General features: G+C 39.2%; 1 protein-coding gene across 6 annotated transcripts in view; it reads right to left on the bottom strand.

The window, feature by feature from the left end:
- TBL1XR1 (TBL1X/Y related 1) overlaps window positions 1–23,489 on the bottom strand; it is a 161,098-nt gene that overhangs the window by 14,067 nt on the left and 123,542 nt on the right. For all 6 annotated transcript variants that reach the window (XM_067536521.1, XM_067536524.1, XM_067536522.1 and 3 more), the window contains 4 exons: window positions 12,602–12,704; window positions 5,781–5,926; window positions 3,743–3,962; window positions 1,379–1,511 (listed from right to left, as the gene is read on the bottom strand). In XM_067536521.1, the coding sequence (XP_067392622.1) occupies window positions 1,379–1,511; window positions 3,743–3,962; window positions 5,781–5,926; window positions 12,602–12,659 (557 nt within the window). In that variant the 5' untranslated portion in view covers window positions 12,660–12,704. The remainder of the gene's footprint in view (window positions 1–1,378; window positions 1,512–3,742; window positions 3,963–5,780; window positions 5,927–12,601; window positions 12,705–23,489) is intronic.

The raw sequence follows: 23,489 nt of genomic DNA, 5'->3' as shown, positions 1-23,489 counted from the left end.
TGGAAGCTGCAATTCAGTTCCCCTCAGGAACAATGAAGGGGTGAATGCCACACTGTGGTACTAGAAGGAGGAAAATCTGATAGGCTTCCTTTCCCCCTCTCCACACACCTTGGGCAAAGCCAGCTAGTCAGAGTTGTACAGTTGATGGGACACCTTGTTCCCCCAGGGAGCTAGCACTGCTCCCTCCCGTATCCCCAGCTACGTACAAAGGGCTGGGAATGATATTGAAGTGCTCAGACTTTTGATCTGAGGGCTATCTGGAAACAACTGCTCCTCTTTGCAGTTCCCCACTCCTGCCTGGCTCCTTCTGCCTCCACTCAGGCCAGGGAGTTAGACTGTGGAACCAGGCCCTCGGTGGATGTGGCTTTGGCCAAGAGATGGTCCAGGTTGAAAGAAAGATGCACAGGCTGGATAAGGTAAGTCAGGGCTGGTGACCTGCGGGCTAACAGGGTAGTCAAAGGATTAGTCTGATCTTGGCAGAGGGCAGGACCAATCTGATTGGAGGCATGGAATGAGTGGGGTGTGTGTGGAATGGGGAGTGAATTGTGTCTGGGGACTGCATGGAGTGAGACTGGGTGTAGAGAGAATGGGTGTAAAATGAGTGAGAGTTGGGACGTACAGAACTGAATGGGTGGGAGGGGGATAAATAGGGTACATGTCTGTATTCATACTTATATTTATGCAAATCCACACACATTTATGTAAAATTTCACACAGATTTATGTTAATTGGACTCTAGGTTTTTTGTTCCAAATGTTGGCAGGTGCATGAATGCCATTAAGAGGCTACTTCATTCCTCTGAAAGAAGACATCAGGTAGATGGAAGGCAATGTTTGCTTATGGAGGAGGTGACTGTATAGGTAAGATTTATATTTGTTTATATATATTCTTGCTTCCAGGATAATGGAGTTTTTCTCATCTCACAGCATGGAATCGGCATGTGATGCTTCATCACAATGATACAAAGTCACCATGCCAGACACAGGGCACAGAATATGGAATTTAGGTCCCATTTCTGCTCCCATTGAAATCAAGGATACAATTGCTATTGATTTAAATGCAAGCAGGATTGTCTCTATAATGGATTTCCAGTTTGCTAGTGGACCAAATTTTTTAATAACTCTCTTGATAATTAGGATATACATACTACTTAAAGTTCACCAGAGTGAACCGAAAATCTTCTGGCAGCTGATTGCCAAGCCTTCATACCTTTAAAGGAAAATTGTCCCTAGGGGAAAAAAGGTTCTAATGTCAGCAACTCCAAGATAGTGGCCGAAGAGATGCTGTCTAAGGGACATAGTGTACTGTGTTCACAAAGTATATGAACACCCAGGTGCATTAAGAAATGCTGTTTTTGTTTCCTTTAGTGAAAACATACCCTGAGGCCAGAAGGTCACTAACGGGGTTCCAGGCGCAAATGAAGACTTCAGATTCATGACCACGCAGCACCACTGCTTTGTTAGGAGGGATTTCAACATCTCCATCCACTTCCATCATATCCGTATGATTATCTGAATTATAGAAAACAACAAAAGAGAGACTGGATTTTTATAGCTTGTGATATGTGTATGATAGGTTTCATCTGCTATATGCTGAATATGAACTGGTAGGTTTATTCTGAAGGGGGTAAATTCACAGACTGTACAGGCTAAAGTTTTCAAAAGTAAGTGATTTCAGGTGCCTTGATTTTACAGGTGTCCAACTGGAGAAACCTTAAAGGGACCATGAATTACAAAAAGCACCAAAAGACCCCCCCTCAAGCCTCTTTAAAGTGTATCACACTGTGAAGCCAAAGTTACTAGTTACTTCTAAAAAATCTTTGCCGGAATCCGGAAAATTTGTATTTAAAAAAGCATACTGTCCCTGTTTGTTTGGCCTTGTCTTAAATGGATGAATAAGTGTTTGATCACCATCTTATGAATTTGAAATCAAATGCCTCTACTGTACATGAAATATCAAACTTCTGCATTTTATCTTTAAATTAATGGCTATAAACGAGTGTAAAAACAACATTTCAGTCCCTTCACTTCTGAAAATGGTCTTAATTAACAGGCAGACATTTCGTTTTCTTAATATATAGTACACTGATAACCAAGATGTTTATCTTATATATCGACAACTAATGTCAAATTATGGCTACATATTACTTGTCCATGTGGAGGTATACTGAATCCTCATTGTTCTGTAAAATATACAGGGTAATTCATCATTAAAACACATTTTTATTGCCAACTACCACCAATCCTTTCCTATTTAAAAAAAAATTATTTCACTCCAAGAGTTTCCTTGGAGAAAGCCAAATATGAAGAGTGGTGAACATTAAACTGTTCCACATTTATCCATGGAAGTCACTGTTTAAACAAAATCATTGTACAGACATTGTTTAATTTAATAGTAAAGGTGTTTTAGCGATGCGTGTGTTAGTGCCTGTGTGTGAAAGAAGAGAATAAGCTGTTAGAGCACCACATAAACTGTATTGACTGAACAGAATCAATGTCAATATGATTTGGTGTTCTAGCCAGTAGGGGTTGCTGATATATCATATTTTTACACTAGCTTAATATAATAGTTCTAAAGCTTGAGGTTACAACTCACTTTTAACAAGCAAATATTACTATGGAGTTTTAAAATGTATAAACTAACGCATGGAGGCTGTTTGTTTTTCCAGATTCATTTATTATAGATAATAAATTAAAGAAACTAATACAATACTACTGTAAAGCTGGGCAAATAATGCACAATTAGGTCAAAATTTTAAATGAATTTTCTTTGGCTGCTCTTATGCCCTCTTACATTCTTTTTCACTAAAACATTCATGCAATCGAGCCTTTCCATTAATGCTTGCAATAAGCAAACTTTAAATGTTTTTTCTGTGAGCTTTCACAGTATGAACCTGATTATAAGAATAAACTTATCCAAAACTATGATTTACACGACCAAACAGCACAGTTCAAATACTAAACCACTGAGTAAACAAAATCTGCAAGAAACTGCATCAAATAATTTTGAATAAAGAATCAAGAAACCAGTGAATTGTTGCAAGAAGATAGATACCAAAATAGGTGTGTCTAAGTTATATATATATTAAATTTCCATACAAGGCTGGATTCTTCTCCTTTGCATTTGAGACCTTGATGTGGCCACCAGAAAACTGGTTATGGGGTCCCTGATTGAGTAGGCCAGTCTGACCCTGTGCTAGCACCAGTGTGAGTTAGAGCAACGTAGGCACTACTCTAACTTAAAATAACTGAGGATTGGTGGAGCGGAGTTATGCCCTGCCCCCTGCCTATCCTCATCCCTCCTGCCGTGCTGGGGTGAGGTTGGGAAGGAGCAGTTCTCAGTGGAGTCAGCTCTGATAGCTTTATTCCAGCTGAGAGCTCCCCTATCCTGAGGGAATTCTTAGATGGCAAGTTACAGCAATAATCCCCAGTGGCACAAAAGAGCCAGGCTGGAAATTAGTATTTATGATCCAGAGTTTAGAAGTTTGCATCCCCACAAACTCTAGAGAGAAACTGACTATTAAAATATCACATATAAACTTATTTTTCACAAGTCTAGGGGTTAGATACAAGCACCTTTATCTCATGGATGCACTTACCGTCTGAGGGTTAATCTAGAGATACATCAAGAGGCTGTATCTACTGATGAAAAGTGCTATCTAAGAACTAGGTATTAGTATTACATAACAAGGATATAGCCACACAATTGTGAACATAGGTAATCTTTTTCTGCCTCAACTTACTTGCTATAGTGTGCGCTCCATTCTCCTCTCCATTGGCAGTATTTTCTCCATTTTTTGCAGATCCCTGTTGGTTAGTTGCAGCTGCAGCAGCAGCAGCTGCTGCCTGTTGTTGCGCAAGTTTATCTCTATAGGCCTGTTGCCTTGTTTGTACCACATCAGGCATTACTGCATCTATCAGTGAGAGAGACTCTATTGGCCTACCGTCAAATAAGGTACCATCCTAATTTGGGAAGAGGAAAAAAATACACAGAAAAGACAATACCAAAATGTTAGCTGCCATTAACAACAAAAATTCCAGGAAAAACTATGCATTCTAAAAGTTGTAATTTTATAATAAAAAGGCAACCATTCACAAATGCAGAGAGAAATGACATCCAGAACATATCATTTATTTCTCTGCAGGTAGGCCTGGAATTTTGCTCAAATACTGGAGTGATCATCATATACAGTGAGTAAACAAGCCATTGTAGGCCCCCAGCAGAGGCTCTGGGACCAGAAGTTATGTGCCTTACATTTGAAACAACTTTTTGTAAGCTGCTTATGAATATGAGTGATTGCAGCAAAAATCCAACTGAACGTTTCAAGAGCTGCAAACATTGCAAGTTTAGGCTATGGCTTATGAAGTCCTATGAAATTTTCCATAAACACAATCTCTGGATCTTTGAGTGGTTTTTGTTGCTTTTTCTTTTTAAACAGTGTTAGCATCATTTAAAAACAACAAATAATTTTATCCTGAAATGGGCAAAACCCAGTCAAAAATAGTCTCTTGTACTCTAGCTAAGGTGTTACAAGGGTCTATTTTTAGAACCTGAAAGGATTCCTGATGATCAACAGAGATTCTCCTGCTCCTGTTCTGAGCACTTGCTTTGTTTTTATGACCCTTCCTGAGGAAAAGGATTTCCTTCACTCAAGCTGCGAAAGCTGCCACTAAACCAATTCAAAGACCCGAAGGAGACCAGAATTGATGCAAAATCTGTTTGCCTGCCATAGCTTAATTAACAGTTATAAAGGCCAGTACTGCAAGATTCTGACACCTTACAGGAACAACCTTTAAGATATGTATCTTTCTCCATTTCTGGAAACATACTCATGGAATAATCATGGAAGCATCATGTTTAATAGATCCTACGAGAGGTCAAGTCAGGCCAATTCAGGCAAAATATGAGTCTCCCGGCACATTCATCATTCCTGTCCTAACCAAATTCAAATGTTTTCCCCATTTAGTGAGCTCCTCTCCTCCCTTCATTACAATGGTAAACCCCTTAACAGTTACAGTTATATGGCTCTTTACCTCTCTCCCCTCCACCTTTACAGGGGCTGTAGCTACAATAGTTGGTAGAACCTGTAGCCTCTCCTCTCTCAAGCCTCTCTATTGAAACTGGGGCTTCCCAAGTACTTTCATTAAGGACACATCATATACTTTGGAAAGCCTAACAAACAAGGCAGTTTATTGAAAATCCTCATGCCACTGCTTGAGAAGTGAGCAAAAATTCAAAGATAAGGAAGTTTCTGAGTCTGTTGGTAGGCAGGTGATGGTAAGAGGGAGACTGCCCCAAGTTGAAAGGGAAGGCAGTAAATCAAAGAATTTGAATGAGTTCCCAAGCTTTTGGGCTATTCTCCAATCTGAACCCCAAAACCTTTACGTTTGCCTATCCTTAATCTCAGTTCACCATGGAACGAAAACCTTCAAACAGAAGTTAAGAGTTCTTGTTCTTTTGTATTATAATTTTATAGTGTGCGTACTTTTCTGGATTAACTACAACATTATATTAGGGAAAAAAACTCTACAGATAACGGACCTTTAAGCAATGAGCCAGCACACCATGCCTGGTGTTGTGTGGCTGCACTGGGCAGAACCCCTACACAGTTATGTCACTCCATTCTGGTTCCACCAGTGGAGACATGGTGAACACCAGCAGTAAGGAATCTGAAGTAAAAGTAAATAAATAGGACACAAGAGAGTTAAGAAAAAAACAGTATTCAAATTTAATGTAAGCAAGCACATAATGCTTTTGTAGGCATCAAGAAACCTCCTTACCTCATTAATACTGACTTCAGCCTCTACATACTGCAGACCTTTCTGGATGATGGAAATCAAAGCAGCTGGTGGCACCAGAGCACCATTTATATTAGACTGGCTGATATGGCTCTCTATACCAAAGGTAAATGCTGAATGAGAAAACCCTAAAGACAAGGGGGAAACTATCAGAATTGATTTACTCATATACTGACAATTCTGTTTCTCAAAATATTGCAAGATCTTCTGGTTAAAGAGCCAAACAGGTGTTATAGCAAACAAAAAAAAAGAGAAACTTCAAACACTACTGTGCAAAGTCAATTAGAGACATGTTTCCTCTATCCTATTTTATTTTAAATATGTAAGCAATACAAACACCAAGTTAAACATATATACAGAAAATTTCAGTCATAGTAGGTTTGTATTCGCAAAACACATGTAGTAGGATAAAAAATCCATTTAATATTCTCTGTTCTATTTTATGATACTTTTTGTTGTCTGTTTCTGTTTTGTTGATTCTCTCTTAAACACTGCATATTCCCTCAATAAAACTGATTACCAACTGAAAGGCTCTGCTAAGGCACCAAGATTCATCCATTACTTTTCTGTGCTCATGAATTTTTTTTTATTACATACAAAAAAGAATAAAATGTCCATGTATCGGAGAATTAATTTAATGACAGCACATTCTGTATGTGTGTTGGCACTTAAAATGACATGCTTGTGGTACGCTGATTCAAGAAGTTTATCACAATGCAACACTGGTATTGGAAATTAACCTGTTATTTATTTGATTGCCCTGAAAAGATAAATTTATCATGCAGAAGTTTTATTTTAGAGAACTAACCTTCCAATGGGCAATTATCCCCTTAAAATTCCCTTGTGGGAATCTACTTATAAACTTTATATGTAGCACTACTTTGTTACAACAGCGATCTGCAAATGAAATAAGAATTTATAATGCTTTGCTGTAATTTCATCTGGAACAGTGAGAGTATTCTTTTTTTCTGAAAGATAGGGACAGAAGGCTTATCCATCACTGCTTTTGGTGCTTCTTGCTCTCAGTTTGAGGAGTCCATGAGCAGTGGGAGGATGCTGCATTACTTTCCATCATCTCAGAACAATAAGCCCACACAGATCAAACCAAAATATCCCACTCAACAGAACAAGAGCTGGATTCTATGCTGGAACCGAATAAGTGACAATAAATACATCTAAAACCAGAACATTAATAGTTAGTGGTTAGTGAGTGGAAATCTCTAATTTGGTAACTATCTATCAAGCCCTTAAGAAATTTTCTGACATTTTCCAAACCCCCGAGTCTATTTAATGTCTTGATCAATGTATAAGAAATTGATAAATTGCCCTTATAAAAGTATGCAGCTCATCTTCAGGTCATTGTTACTGAAAATACGCTATGATACAGTTTGAGAAACAGGAATCTGAGAAGGAGAAATGAAACTAATTACCCAGATGAAAGAATTACTAGTGATCCAATAACTAGTAAATAACTTTAAAAAAAATTAATTCTTGGGTTTTTCTCCCCTGATCCGCACAGTCACCTGAGCAAAACTGTACCCTGACAAGTGCTCGATGATGTAACTAAGAGAATGCTTCTACAGCACTGATTTTCCAAAGGAGCACCTCGAAATGTCTAGAGATTACTAGAAACCACTGAGCAAAACTCAAACTCAGATGCTGGAATAGAAGGGACCATATATGTCAAATCCAAATCCCTGCACTAATCCCTTAAGAGGGTTGTTTAATCCAGTGATCCCTCACTACTGGTACACACCCCAAAAGGGATATTTCAGCCTTTTGTGACTGATTTCAACATACATCGCCCCTACCGTACCTCAATGATCAATCATTGAGCCATCTGATGTACCAGAAGGGACCCTCCTTGCTTGCCATTAAATTATGCCTGTTTTAAACCAGGAACAGAATTGAGCTACCCTGACTCTCAGCATCACAACTGTGAGGCTGGTATTTTAAAGTGTTCTGTGTGAAATGGAGATTGAGCCAAAGCAGTTAAACAGCAAGCACTGGATGTTAAAGCAAAAGTTTTAGGATAAAATTTTTAAGCACATGTAAGTGGCTTAGAAGCAGGGTGGATAGATTTAAATCAAGGCGATTTAAATCACCAAGAGAAAAAAAATCACTGATTTACATCAAGTTTCCCACTGATACTACTTCACATATTTCTTAAACAATGGTGCAAATCTCATCACTAAAACATGTTAATTTACAACTCAATATGGCATTTTACAACATCTAGGAGGGTGTACTTTGTGTAATTTTTTAGATAACTTAATTTTTATTAATTTAGGAAATAGTACATAAGATTCATTACCTGTGTCAAGCTGCAGATGCAGCAGCAGTGCATTAGGAATGGTAAGAACTAAATCACACACACAAACACAATAGCACTTATATTTTATTAAACTAAATCTTAAATTTACATATATGTTTCACATTTGCAATTGCAGCAGTCTCCTGAGTTGCCGGCTGACGGCGGTCCTTAAACTTTTTTTTTTTTTTAAATGTTCAAATTTTATTAACTCTAACAGACAAGTCATCACAACACTAAACGTATGCTGTCCTTAAAACTTCTACAACTAGCTCTCATCTTCCCCACTTCCACTGTCATTTTTATTCATAAACAAACAGACATATGAGTTTTCCTGCTTTTTCAATTCCCAGGTGATTTCTTAGCTTAGAGTGAATAATACGAAACGATGAAAATATTCTCTGTGCCTGCAGAGGAAGCTACTGCTGTGAAAAGTTGGCTTAGCAACTGAAGGAACTCTGTTTCAAGGTGCCTGGCTAATGATTTCCACCAATTCAGGGGAATGACTTTGTTCAAAACATCATCAGTAAACATGTACTGTTTAAATGGTTCCACTCCAGCCCTGAAATGTATTATAACTGGCATAACTAAGGAGTGATTTTGAGATGCCAATGCCATCTTCAGTATCTACCTTTATATCTGGGGTCGAGAATGTTCGCAAGAAAATGGGGTGAAGTTAGTGTTTGATCCATTCACTTCTTTATAGCCTGCAGATTAATTTTCTGGTGAGGTATTTCATTCTTCAATGTCTCCTGAAATGCCTTCCAAATTTCAACAGCATCAGCAATGCAGCAACAATTTCTCTGAAGTTTGTTTAGTCTATGGATATAGGCTTCAGTATACTGAGCATATCCTCTACATTCCTCTTTAATCCAATGTTGGATACTTTGGATGAGATACTTTTATCTATTTTATCAGGGTTTTCTTCACAAAGTTTTATGAGAATAGGCCAGTTCTTAACAAATTGTTCAAAACAATCAATCACAGAATTCCATCAAACATCTTGAGGGAGAATTAGTTTGGATCCTTCTGTTCTCTTCAGTGAAGCTGAAGCAAAATGGTTGTTACGGAAGTATTTTGCGACTTCAACATTTTCTTTTATTCCTGGAGAAGACGTACTTAAGTCTTTGGCTAAAAGATGCATTAAACGGGCACTGCAGCCATATGTTATTAAGGAGCATCCTTCCGTTTCTTCTTCTAAGTATCTTCTCATCTTTGCCATGTTTGCAGCATTGTCGGTGACAAAACTGCACATGTGACAGTTGAATTTTTCTTCACAGTTCACCAATGTCTGCTCTACCAGGTGGATGGTAGCCTGGTCATAAGGACTCAACTATGTCAATGAAGTGTTTATTGCTAACAATGTGAAAAGGAGAATTTGTGGCATAAATGAACCGAGCAATCTTGTCATCTATGGTGTCTTGTTGGTATTTGCTGGTTCTTACTACAAACCCATCCACAGTGATAGTTTTATTGGATCATTGAAATCTTTTGCTTGCTACCGATACTTTGTTGTCTGAAATATGTTTAGTTGCAGCACTGCTGCTAAAAGTATGAACGGATGACTCTGAATTTCTAGCAACATCCAACATAGCAAACAGCTTGGGAATTTACTTGTTAAATCATACTTATACTAAAAGGCATAGAGAGGGTCTTGAAGAATGATACATTGCAAAGTGAATTATTTAAGTAACTAACCAGTTGATCCACATTGTTCTTCAGACATATCCACATCTTCATCAACATCATTTTCTCTCAATAAGCAGTTTTCACTATGATGTTTCATTCTTGCAACTAGACCCTGCATCTCCTTCTTGCACTGCTTGCACTTGACACGTTTTCCTTTTTTACCCAGGGAAGGAATTTCTTCAAAATATTCCCAGATAGGGTCTCTCTTACGCCCAGAAGCCATGACAGTTTTTCTGTGACAAAAGTGTGCGGGAATATAGGAAGCGGTGTGTGTACTAAATAACGTCTTCCCTTTTTCATTCCAGTCCACTCCACTGGTCCTTTTTATTCTGCCTCCGTCCTTTGTCTCTTTGTCTTTAAGACAGTGTCTTAACTAACTCCTCTGCCTTGCTTGGCCCAGCTCCACCACCACATAAGCACAGAACAATAATCCTATCCAGCCTGTGCCTTTCTTTCCACATGTGATTTTAGTCACCTGAGAAACTGAAACTGAAAACCCAGAACTTTCAAGAAGCAAGAGCTGGTAGTTAAGCTGGACAGACTAGAGCCATTAATTCATTTTTATGAGCCTGCAAGTGTAGGTTTAGCATGTTTGTGATGAGATTTAATTAGAACTTATTTTTTAAACAGGAGAGAAATTTAGTATTTTATTGATGATTTTAAAAAAAAAATTTAAAAATCTGATTTAAATAAATAACTCCGATTTAAATTTTAAAAATCCAATTTTTAATTTTTTTTTTTTTAAACATTGATTTTTATCCACCCTGCTTAGAAGCCAAAGTCCCATTTTCAAAAATGATTTAGGTTTTTAGGAGCCTAAATCCAACTGGCTTGCACTGCGATCAATGGGAGTTAGGCGCCTAACCGGCTTAGGAACTTGTGAAAATCCCACTAAGCACCTCTCTGCATCTTTAGGTGCCTAAATTCCTTTGAAAACCTGGCCCTTAGTCACCAGGCATTTTTGAAAATTTTCCTATTAGTCTACTCAACTGAGAGAGGCTAAACTAAAAAAGGAGAGCGTCTAAATTCTCTGCCTTGTGTTTGACATGACGCTGTCAGTAAACAGTCTGTCAAACAGAAACACCAGAGAAATACTATTAAGGCTATCAAACATTGCCAAAGATCCTGAAGGCAGATAGTCCAAAGGCAGTAAAGTCACTCATAATCAGGTTCAACCTCTAAGTGCCTGTCACTGGAACTTAAAACAGAATGCATGTGTTTAGCACATTAGAAAAATCTCCTTCCTTGCATAGTGCACTTGCCATCATTAATGGACCATGGAAAGTTGTTGCCTACTGATGAAGAGGATGATGGCCAGACCTGGTCTTGTGTGTCTTATGGTGACAAAACCTTGGTGTTAGACAGCTTCTTGAAAATTGTTTCTCCTTTCAAGCAAGTCCCCAAAGCAGTACTCCCTTGAAGCTGAATGAGAAGAGACATAGAATTCATCTGTTGGCAAAGAATGCAGTCAAAGGGGTCTTTTTTTTAAGCTTCTGCTCCGGGCTGCCATGTTGCAGAAAAGACAAGGTGGGTGAGGTAATATCTTTTATTGGGTCAATTTCTTTCCAATAAAAGTATTACCTCATCCACTTTGTCACTAATATCCTGGGACTGACACAGATACAACTACACTGTTGTAGGAAAGGCAGGCAAAGAGAAAGGGACACAAAGATGCAATCAGATAGAGATGCAAAACGCTCAAGGGATACGAAAATTAGCCTCCAACAAATAGGGTGAAGGAAAGAGAAGAAGAACTTAGCCTAACCACTGCACCCAATAGGACAGTGAATGATTTTTTTGCGGCTTTTGCTTTCAGACACCACCACAAAGAAGCCATATATGCACAGCTAGGTTCCTAATAACTGTGTTTATGAAATATACACAAACATGCATGTCTAGCTAAATACTGTTGCTCTGACTGGTTTCTGGCAGCTTCGAAAACAAAGAAAACAGTGAGCACCACTACAGAAATCAAACTGTTTAAAGGGGTACTACCCTTTTACTGTATACTACAGATGTTATAGCACATAGGCACAACTAAAAAAACCGGACAGGCACAACTAAAAAAACCCTTTCTTCTGTGTGTGACAACAGCATTGGGCTTTTGCTTTACCCTGCTACTCTCAAGAGTTAGTGGACTTCTGCCAGTCTTGCACTAAAGAGCTAAGACTCAAAGTAAGAAACTTGCACAGACAGTGTCTTTAGAAAAGGGAATTTACTTTAGAGATTCTAAAGTACATTCTTGGTAAAAATCCATTTACCAACATTTACAATATAACAAATTCTATGATTCTTTATTGTCTCATTCACTGGTGTTTCCTCATTTGAAACAGAGTCATGTCAGCTCGTTCCACTGTCATGCTTTGTCAAGAAACTCCATCTCACAAGAACAAACCATTGGAAGACTCCAGAATGGAAGCATACAACAAGAATATTTTTCTGCAGCAGCCTTCTTCAAGTGGCCGAGAGCATGAAGAATCTTGACCATTGAGCACATCAAAATTTCCTCTTCAGCAAATAAGTTTTCAGAGACTCAGAGAGCCCTTATTTTATTAGCTGGAACCTACACAAATTTAAAATGACTAAAACTGATTTAGTTACAGGAGGCAACTTATAAGGATCAATCCTCATGATGGAGACAGGTATAGAAAGAAAGCAACAAACAGCAGTTCACACCCTATGGATGCAGTTGCCTGGTTAAATAACAGCCTGGATCTGACAAAGCAAGTTACGGATGAATTATTTCTTGAATATCAAAGGAACAAAGATATATTAACTTTATAATCATAATTCATGTACTCACCTGACTCTTGCAAGTATCTATATACCAGGAAGTTAACCTCATCACTGCTTATACTCATCTTTATTCCCACTTAAACCATGAGGTCACAGCGAAGGATATAACCCTAAAAATAAAGCAAAAAACTGTAAATCAGATAAGCACTTTTAAACAACCAATGCCAATTTCAAATGTCATTTATCTCACTGTAAAAGATCACTCTTAAAAATCCAAGGACCAGATTTCCAACTGATGTAAATTGGCATAATTTGATGGCATTATGTCAATTGACATAAGCCAAAGGTCTGGCCACATTTTTAAAAAAAACATAAAACAGCTAATGTATTTTGTAGCAAGTCACATTATTGAAACTAGAATTTACCTTTCACTATTTGCATTTCTTTCCACTTGGACAATGAAAATAGAATACTTGTTTTCACATTTGTTTCTAATCAATTTATTTTCTGGTTCTTAAACAACAGCACAAAAGTACAATGTATAGACTGCAAACACTGCAGGAAAATATTTGTTTAGGAAAAAACTAACTTCCATTAAAATAAAATCATGGTAATATTGTGGGTTTTGTAAAACTATTATGTTTTTAAAGAGAATATAAATTTGGGGCCAATTTTAACCTAACAGTGTTCCTTTTAATAAAGACTATCTGCTTTTAATCAACATTTGAATATAGATATATATTTCCCTCTTTTACTTGATGTCTGCCCAGTAACACTGACTGTTCGTGTCATTTAGCAACAAAATTAACCTCCAAGTATGTAGTCATGAAAGAAATTTGGGCAATATTTTGCAGCATGTATAGATCAGCGTGTAATCCAAACAACTATCAGAATCTCTTAATATTTATAACCAAGTTAAAACACTAGCATTTGCCTCTGAAGACCTAGATTAAAATGCTAATTTAGGTCAGAGTGAAAATGTAGTGGTCTCATCCTAGATTCTCAGTAGTGATCAAACTACCACATGACTTGGTATGACTGACAGTGTGTAGGGAGAACTGTGATAGCAAAGTGTGGCAAGTTAAGACTGAGGTACATTTAAAATGCTATGAAAATCTCTCTCGAAATCTGGACAAACTTTACGTGCCTCTAACTAGTGCTTGTAGTTTCTAACTTTAAGAAGTCTCAAATTTACATAAAGGGGAGGGGGGACAATATGGAGGAATAGAACAAGTCTTATTAAGCTTAAACTGTTGAACTGTCTGTGTTATCTATTTCTACTATAAAGCCAAACCTGTTAGCCCCACTGTGCTGTAGAATCCACCAGTTACTATCTTGCTAACAGTCCTGCTCTTCCTCTATAGCTACAAGTCTGGAGCAACAGTAAATGGTCAGCTCATAAGTTAAGGCACAGACAATGAATCTGCAGATGTGGAGGAGAAGAAAATCAATTTTGGCCCCTAAAAAAGGCAGGTCTACTGGTGCAGAATACCAGTCAATACCATCAGCCGCTATTCACTGGTATCAGAGTCTGGAAAGATTAGTCAAACATTAAAATATGAGCCCCTTCACCATGATTTTGCAATAAGATCCCCTATTTCCCTCATTGTCCTGGTGCGAGTAAAAGGAAAAAGTACAGAATACTTCTTAGAGTGTCCAAAATGAATACCACTTTACAAAATAGGAATAAAACCTGTCCGCTTCCTCACCTAGCTCCTGCTATAACTTGTAGGATGGTTGTGTGGTCATTTGATACTAAGGGTTCGTCTTCACTGACAGTGGCAAATTCACCACCATCAGATCGATCTATCTGGATTGATTGAGCCGTCAGTGAAGACCCGCTCAATCGATCCAGAAGTCGACTTGTTAAAACCATCCCCTCAAGTGGCGCAGTGCAGTGAAAATGCCGCGCACAACGGAAGTTAAGAAGTCGACAGGAGTTATGCAAACTACTCATAGCTTGCGTAACTCCAGTCAACTGCTGCCGAATTTTAAGGTAAGTGTAGAGGAGGCCGATGGTTCAAGGAGGGCAAAATACAAGGACAACAATTAGTGATGAAAAGCTAAGCAAAAACAAAAGAAAAGAAACCCATAAGACCAGGATCACCGGGTAGCTGAAATTTAAAAGGCTTTACATTCTTTCTAGGATTTTCTTTAAAATGAGAGAGAAATGAGAAATTGCAGTTTCTGTGCTACTTGAATCTTGCTCATCTCTCTCTTTCTTCTGAAGGCATAACAATGCTAACAACTGCTAGTTAGCAGGACCCAAGGTCTACATTTTAAAAGCATGTTGTGATACCCTTTTCTCACAAATAATGCTTGATATATTTAATGATAGTAACTTATCTCAAAGTCACAACTACCCTGATAATAAAAAGAAAAAAGTGGGCAATTTTTCTTGAAAAACCCAGAAACTGAAGGTGATAAAGAGAATCACTTTTGGGGTTGACAAATTTCTGAAGAGCTGTCCTGCTGCAAACTTAGGCGTTACACGTTTGTAAATTCTGTAATTGCCATAATCATTTGGAATTTTAAAACAAGTTTAAATATAATTTTTAAGGCTTATGTTGAGAAACATAGGGAATATGTGTCTTTTTCAACCATGTTGTGTATATCAGCAATTCCACTTAGCATTAAAAACATCATCAATTACTAGTCCTATTTAGACAGACTGTTTTGTTGTCGAACATGGTGTACATTATCCTATTACCCCAAACCACCGGCTAAAGAGAAAGTTCCATGGCAGACAGAACAACATTCCTCTGTAAAAACAAAAGGTAGTTGAGTTCCTGGGGCCAGTATGGAAGCCTCCTTATATTATATATACACCCACACACCCTGCAGAAATTCATATGACTACACTTGCTTGGTGTGCCTACTACTATTATAGATTTTTTAGATTTCACTGCACCATACAAAAAACAAGAGATCGATAATATGCAGAAATTAGATGTGAATGCAAATATTTAATATTTAGCAAATAAATAGCATTATTACTACCAAGAAGGCTAGCTATTCAAAGCAGCATTGCAAAACTATCATACAAACATACCAGCCACCTGTTCTTTGCCCTGATAACTGAAGATAAGGAAAAACTAATATTTTACTTGTCTGTCAAAATTGTTATTCACCTTAGGCAAGTAAGCTAGTAACATTTTGCAAGGCTGGTTCAAAGTGTTCTCCAGCAAAATGTTCAGTGAAGTAAGGAGAAATAACTGGCATTTGTCCCACATGAGAACAGGTTTCAGGTCTCATTGCCAAAAGGTGGCAGAGTGTAACACAAACTTTTGAAATACCGAACACTGCTTGAAAAATAAGGAAACATGTTGAGTAAGCATACAATCTGTGCAGTGAGGACATCAAAAGATTAGAGAATCATTACAGGAAAAGGGTTGCACAAGTTTCCAGCTTCTTTCAGAATCCTGGTTTTAGCCATTTTCTACAGTGCTTGTTTAAAACAGCTACTGACACCAACACATATGTCACCTTTCATCCCAAGGGATCCCTGCTCTATATATACATGAATTACTTCACTACTGAATTCCAGCCACCTCTAGGTGAAGAGTAGAGAGCAACAGTCAAGGAAAGAACCACCACACAGTCTGCTGAACAACAAAGGGAAAAGAGAAAGTTTGCCAAACTTTTGATAGAGAACTCTGAAGCAGAGGACAGGAGAGTGGGTCATGGAGCATCCTTAGGGGGACGAATCTTGACACACTGCACAAGGTGCATAACCACTTCTTGTTTGAGTAATGTCCCTATGGGTGCTCAATGTAGATGACTCCCAAGCAGTATCCACCACTGGAGATTGGGGCTTTGGAGTCAAATCTGTTATCAATGATAACATAGTGATGCCGAATCTGGTGTCTGCAGCAAAATCCCCCATGATAGCATTGTGTTCTGCAAAAGTATGTGCAGATGCCTTGATAGTTGCGCTGCAGATTTCTGATAGAGATACTCTTGAAGAAGGCAACAGATCTCTAAGAGTGTGTGCGGATTGTGGATAGGAGTGCTAAATTGTGAGTCTGATAATAGTTTGATATAATCTGAGAACCATTTAGAGTTTTTGAGCTGAAATCGCTGTGTCTTTAGACCTATCCGCAAAGGAGAGGAACAGTCTTGGAGATTTTCTAAGAACTCGTATCCTGTCTAAATAGAAGGCCCAGGCTCTCCTTACATCAAGCATATGGAGAGTGGCTTCCCTATTATTCTGGTGAGGCTTGAGATAAAAGGTTGGAAGGTAATGAGTTGGTTCATGTGAAAGGCAGAAGTCACTTTGGGGGTGAACTTCAGACGTGGTCTAAGCGTGACTTTGTCAGAGAAGAACACTGTGAAGGGGGGATGTGCCATCAGAGCTACTACCTTTCTTTATCCTTCTTGCCCAGATAATGGCGATCAGGAATGCCATCATCATGGAAAGGTGAGTTAAAGAACAAGTGGCTATGGGTTCAAAGAGCGGTCTAGTCAAACCTTATAATACTAGATTGAGGTCCCGTTTTGGGGGCAGGAAGCCTGAGCTGGGGAAAGAGGTTCACTATGCCTTTGAGAAACCTCTTAGCCAGTTGTGACAAATAAGGGTACCACATCTGTCTGGGCCAGGTGGAAGTGATCAGTATGATGTATGTTTTTCCTCTTTTTATTTTCAATAGGACTTTCAGCAATAGAGGGAATGTGGGAAAGGTGCAAAGAAGGCCTTTGTCCCATGAGAGGAGGAGAACCTCCCCCAGGGAATGCTGGCCGATGCCTGCTCTGGAGCAGTATCGTGGACATTTCTTGTTCTGGTAAGCAGCAAACAAGTCTATTAGTGGTGTCCCCCATCGTTGGAATATGTTGTGGAATATCACTGAGTCTCTCTCTCATTTGTGGTCATGTGGGAATTTGTGGCTGAGACTGTCTGCTGTCGTGTTGTGCACTCCCAGTAAGTAGGCTGCTGATATTGCAACCCTGGGAAATGCTCGAGTTCCATAGCTTTAGTGCTTCCATACAAAGAGATGGCGAGCTGGTGCCTCCTTGACCATTTATGTAATACATGCATATTATACTGTCCATCATAACCTTTGTGTGTATACTTCTGATCAGCGGTAGGAAGTTTGTGCACACGTTCCTGACTGCCCTGAGTTGGAGTAGGTTGCCCTATACTGTGAGATTGTTGAGATGTGTGCCCCATCCTATGACGGATGCGTCGATGGTGAGGAATAGTGATGGGAAGACTGAGCAAATGAGATTCCCATGCATTTGCTTGGTCTTTCAAGGATTGTTTGACCTTGGTGGGGATTGATAGTGATTTGTCTAGGGTGTCTTTTTTCGGTCTGTAAACCGAACTGAACCATGATTGGGGGCATCACATGCGAAGTCTGGTATAAGCTATCAAAGATGTGCCCATAGCCATGTGCCCGAAAAGCTGAAGGCAGTGTCTGGTCAATATTTGTGGGCTTGATTGCACTGTCTCTATAAGAGAAGTTTGAAAAAGTGGAGAGACTGAGGAATCTGTATTGTGGTAGAAGTACTCTCACTCAGATGGAGTTGAGGTCGGCTCCTATGAATTCTAGTCTTTGTACTGGTGCTAATGATGATTTTTTAACATTGATTTGTAGGCCTAGATTCTTGAATAGAGCCAGAGTGGTATGGATGACTCACTGGGCTTTGGCGAAGGAGCACGCCCTGAGGAGACAATCGTCCAGTTACAGATAGATCATAATGTCCTTGAAGCTTTGGTGGGCCACCACTACAGAGAAGACCTTGGAGGAGACAGGATAGAGAGGAGAATACTTGGGGGTTTGATGAGAGGCCAAAAGGTGTACTCTGTGCAGGTAGTGGTCTTGACCTAGTGTGAATCTGAGGTATTGTCTGTGACATAGTATAATCGAAATGTGAAAGTAACCATCTTGGAAATGTGGAAGTAGGCATTCTATTCCAACACTGGAATAATCGTTGCCAAAGTGACCATCTTGAACTTCTGAGCCTTAACAAATTTGTTAAGTGTTCTGAGGTCTAGTCTGTGTCTCCAACCTCCCTTTTTCCTTGGGTGTCAAGAAATAGCAAGAATAAAAACCTTTGCCCTTTAAATGTAGGGGCACTGATTCTATGGCTCCTAGGCTGAGGAGATGGTCTATCTCTTGTTATAACAGGCTTTCGTGAGAAGGGTTCCTGAAGAGGGATTGGGGGTGGGGGGGAATGGTGTTTGGAGGTGAAATGGATGGAATATCCATTTCGAATACTCTCCAGTACCCATTTGTCAGACGTTATCCGTTCCCAGGTGCTGTATAATAGGGAGAGTTGGCATCCACAGGGATGAGAGGTTTTCCAGAGTTAGATGTTATTGAAGAGACTGGTCTGACGGCACCTCGGTCAACCTGTCAAACTGTCATATTGAGGTGGATGGCTGTGAAGAAGTAGGTTGAGGGCCCGAAGGTTTCCATTTGGAGAACCTGGACTTCTTTCTTTGGGATTGATATAAGCGTTGGAATGAATATTGTGATGAGCCAGGACTGAATGAAGGCTGAGGACTATATTTTCTCTTCTGCCCAAGTGTATAAATTCTGAGCAATCGAAGAGTAGCCGTGGAGTCTTTTAAAGTGTGCACAGAAGCGTCCATTTTTTCTGCAAGCAATTTTGTGCCTTCAAAAGGAAGATCCTCCACAATGGTTTGCACTTTTTTGAAGAAACCTGATAAGTGCAGTCAAGAGGCTCATCTCATCTCAATGGCAGTGGAGATGGAATGTTCCACCGTATCAGCTGCATCAAGTGCAGACTAGTGTGATGTCTTGACTATTAGTTGGCCTTTTTAACCATGTCTTTGAATTGGTCCTTGTGGGAATCTGGGAGCTGCTCAATAAAGGAATTAAGTTTTGAATACTTGATGTAATCATATTTTGCCATTAAGGCTTGATAGTTTGAGATACAGAACTACAGAGTGGCTGATGTGTAAATCTTTCTTCCAAAAAGATCGAGGTGCTTCCAGTCCCAGTTGTAGGGAGTGGATTTCAGGTGATGCCAACGACCTCTTGAGTTCACCACGTCCATATATGATCAAATTTGGGGGTGGGTGGGAGAAGAGAAATTGCGTTTCTTTCACTGGCATATAATAATTTCTAATCATCCCACTTGCACATTGGTGGGACCAACGTAAGAATCTGCCATATGAGTTTTGAAGGGTCCAAGAGAACCTTGTTGATAGGGAGGGCTACTCTGGAAAAGGCAGAGGAGTGTAAAATGTCCAATAGTTTATGGCGTGACTCTGTCACTTCTTGCAATGGTAGTTGTAATGCATCTACTACCTGCTGAGCTGGTTCCTGGAAAAGCTTGAAGTCATCTGCCAACAATGGTGAAGGGGACATCACTGTCTCATCCAGTGATGAAGATGAGAAGTTAGTCTGGAGGGTAGCATCCTGCTCAATTTCAGCATCTTGTTCCTCTCAACTGTTCAGGGGGCTCAGAAGCTCTCATGTGGCAGCTGAAGGAGGGTGTGTCATTGGCTCCTGATAGACTCCTGTGGCTCTAGGTTGGCTTATGTGCCTGCCAAGGGTCCAGTAAGGCCATTGAGAGGGTTGGAAGGGTCCCAGTGGTTGGTACCAAGGCTGTGGGTCAGAGGGGCAGTACGGTTGAGGTCATGCTGGTAATGGTACTATAGGGTGGATAAAAGGAGCAATGGGAGACTATGTCCTCTTGTTAACGTCTGACTCAGCATTCGAGAATGGGCATGCATGACATGACGTTGCCAGTGAGTCTGGACCCTGTTACTGAGTAGAGGTGAGTCCAGTGCGTCAGACACAAAGATCTGTCACATATTGGAAGTCCGGCAGTGCCATAGGTGTCAGGGTCAAGGTGTCTGCATCAAAGAAGTTGGTGATGCAATCCTGACTGAGTGGTCAACCAGTGTCTGGCGTGCTGAAGATGTTACCAATGTCAATGTCCACACGAAAGGAGCCTTCCCCAGTGTGGATTCTCTAGCTTTTTCACGCCTAGTCGGTACTAGTGTTTCCTTGTCTGTATCCATTGGGTCCTTAGGCCGCCCAACATGTTCTTTTGGGGCAGTACTGTGCGAGACCTGGGTATCAGATTTACACAGCTTCGGTGCCATCAGTATCAATGATACCAAACAAACTGGTGAGTTTTTGGCTTGGTTGTGGCTCACTATTGGGACTCACGGCCCTCTTTTTAGAAGCCTTGTGCGAGTACCTCATGGTTGTCTTTTTAGATTCACGTCCCTTAGATGTAGAGGGTTGAGATTAGGATTCCTGCTATCCGGAGTCTTAGCATAACTCTGAGGATGGTTGGAGGTCCGTTTCCATTAGAAGACGCTTAAGTCTCAGTTCTCTATCCTTTCTGGATCTGGGTTTCAGTTGTTGACATAAACCACACTTCTGGGATGTGGTTCTCTCCCAGACAAGGGACGCACTGAGAATGTCCATCAGGCACTGGGATAGATTCTTTGCAACTGGGTGGCTTCTTGAAACCCAGGGAACCCTGTCAAGAGGGGTCCCCAGATAAGGGAGGGGATTGTGTTGTACAAAAACGAAGTTTAAGTAATGATTTTTTTTGTTATTAAATGAAAGAATAAAGGAATGAAAAGAAAGCTCTAAAAACTGGATAAAGTATAGAAACAATTAGCAATTCTAAAGAAGGCACTAAAAGACAGCTAGAGCTCCGTCTCTAGCCAGGAGTGGTTGAGAAGGCACTGAGGAGGGTTTGCCCACACAACACTGGTTAGTCTTATGGCAAAGCACAAGAGAAGAACAGGGCATGTATGGGCTGAATGGACACTGCTACCTAAATTCTCCAATCAGCAGTGCAGGGACACAGACACACCTACAGAGCAGCATCCACAGGGACACTACTTGAAGAAGAATCCACCACAACCTTTGCTAAATTGTTCCAACGATGGTAAATTGTTTAGATAAACATTGACAAATGAAGATGCTTACTTACATAACTTTTTGGAAAGTTTTATTTCAATACCTCTTCACAATTTACATAACGCAATGTAAAAGGACTCTCCCCAGCAATACATCATTTCTCAAAAGGTTATTCTTCACAGTACTTTGCAGATTAATCTTAAGGATCCAATAAGTTCTGAAACCCCATCTGCCAGACATTGGTACCTCTACATGAAGCATGCAGTACAACTTTGCTATCAGGGCATCTATACAAAGGCTGCTTAAGCATCATCAAGAAAGACAGGGGAGCCTTGGAAGTAGTGATGTTTCACCATTAAAATAGATTCAATCTAGGTGTAGTTCGGGGTAAAGACTGGGCTGCGGCTGAGAACATTTCTTGTGGCTGATGTGGTTCCCCCCCATTTTTACTACACTCCAAAATAAAAATATTTTGGATTTCCAGTTTCAGCACCAATTACCAACTTCAAAGTTAATTTTTATGGTCAAGTTACAAAACTCCAGAACACTATATAGCAGGTCTTAAAAAAATGCCAATACATTCTTTGCTACAGAACTGAATATCACTGGTTTTAAAAAGTGTCCTTGCTCAAGACTTAAAAATTACAACACACAGAAAAAGTTTTACAAAATGCTTGTCTCCTATATTTATAAAAGTTTACCTGGAAGATCAAGTCTGCAGTAGAGTTTCTTATGGTAAAGGCTTGGCCCAACTCAAGAAGAAAATTGTATTGTGGATGTATTTATTACAGATCAGTTTAAATTAGATTTGGCATTTTTCCATTTTCTTATATGTCTTTAAATGTTGCTGCTTCTTTGATCATATTATTGACTTACTGCCCAAAATGTCCTATTCTTTCACATTTTCACTTGAGAGACTTTTTTCCTACCATCAGGCACAATATAAATTGGCCTTGTTAGCATTCTTCTGCCTTTTGACAATGTTGTTATTAGGAAGTCTCTCTAACCTTCTGAATTCAAGGGAAAACATTTTTAAAATCCTTGGCGGATAAGACAAACTGGCTTTGTTGTAAGGTTTGCATAGTTCAAACTGATAAAGTATCACTATTTCTGAATGTACTCATCTCTGTTAACTGCTGTTATTGAAAAATATTCTTTTGCTTTTAAAAGTAAGGAAGAGATGTCAAATACGAAAACATTAACAAATTTCACTTTAATTCTATTTAATGAACCCTCTTACTTGTTTCCCATATAGTCATGCTTTGATTGTTTTCCTCCTAGCAGTCTAAAACATGAGCTGCATTTCACATCTTCATCTTTTATCTCTAATGCTTTAGTCTCATTTTTAAATCATTATAATACAGCTTTATTTTCCAATACCGAAACATAAATTTTCTTTTCCCAGTCTGACTTTTTTTTCCTGAGCTCAGTCAGTAAATATTTGTATTATACACTTCAGCTTTACTGACCTAATTTATGGCAGCAGTCTCCATCTTTCCGTGCCAATTTGAACACACAATGTGACACAGTCAGTTTGGAATTTTCAAAAGAAAGAGAATTACAACCCTAAAAGAAAAATGAACTAAAATGATAGGCAGATCCTCACAGGCTTCAAATCTGGGCATTAAGTCTCCAGAAACACCTAGCATAGTTCTATTATAACGTAAGGTCTATTTCTTGGTTTTGCCTAGAGCAAAACAGTATTTAATTATTGAATCATGAATCTCTTCCCCAAGGTCACAGGCTATGTGATCCAGGAGACTGGGCCCCTAGATATTATGGTAAAGAGACAAGTTACAGTATATTCAGAATTGCATTCAGTTATGCAACGCTAGGAGTTCTATACTTTGTTATGGAAGTAAAATTCTGGCTACCATGATCAGCACAAACCATAAGACATCTCATGAAATCATGAAAAAAATGGAAATTATTTTGCCCTAATCGTACAGCTTCAGTGAGCATCACTTATTTTAAATCAAGCGGAATATTCATTTCTGAGAACAATTATTGGAAATTGTTTCTTACACAGAAGATGTTTTCAAAGAAATGTATAAATCACAGTTAATGCTGATCTGCTATACCTACTTACATTCATTTAAA

This window comes from Emydura macquarii, unplaced genomic scaffold, assembly GCF_026122565.2.
Source record: "Emydura macquarii macquarii isolate MOO-44397 ecotype Brisbane River unplaced genomic scaffold, CSIRO-AGI_Emac_v2 contig_3603, whole genome shotgun sequence".
In the NCBI taxonomy this organism is placed as follows: Eukaryota; Metazoa; Chordata; order Testudines; family Chelidae; genus Emydura; species Emydura macquarii.
The sequence above is the reverse complement of the archived record's forward strand: the minus strand, read 5'-3'. Positions and strand labels throughout refer to the sequence as shown.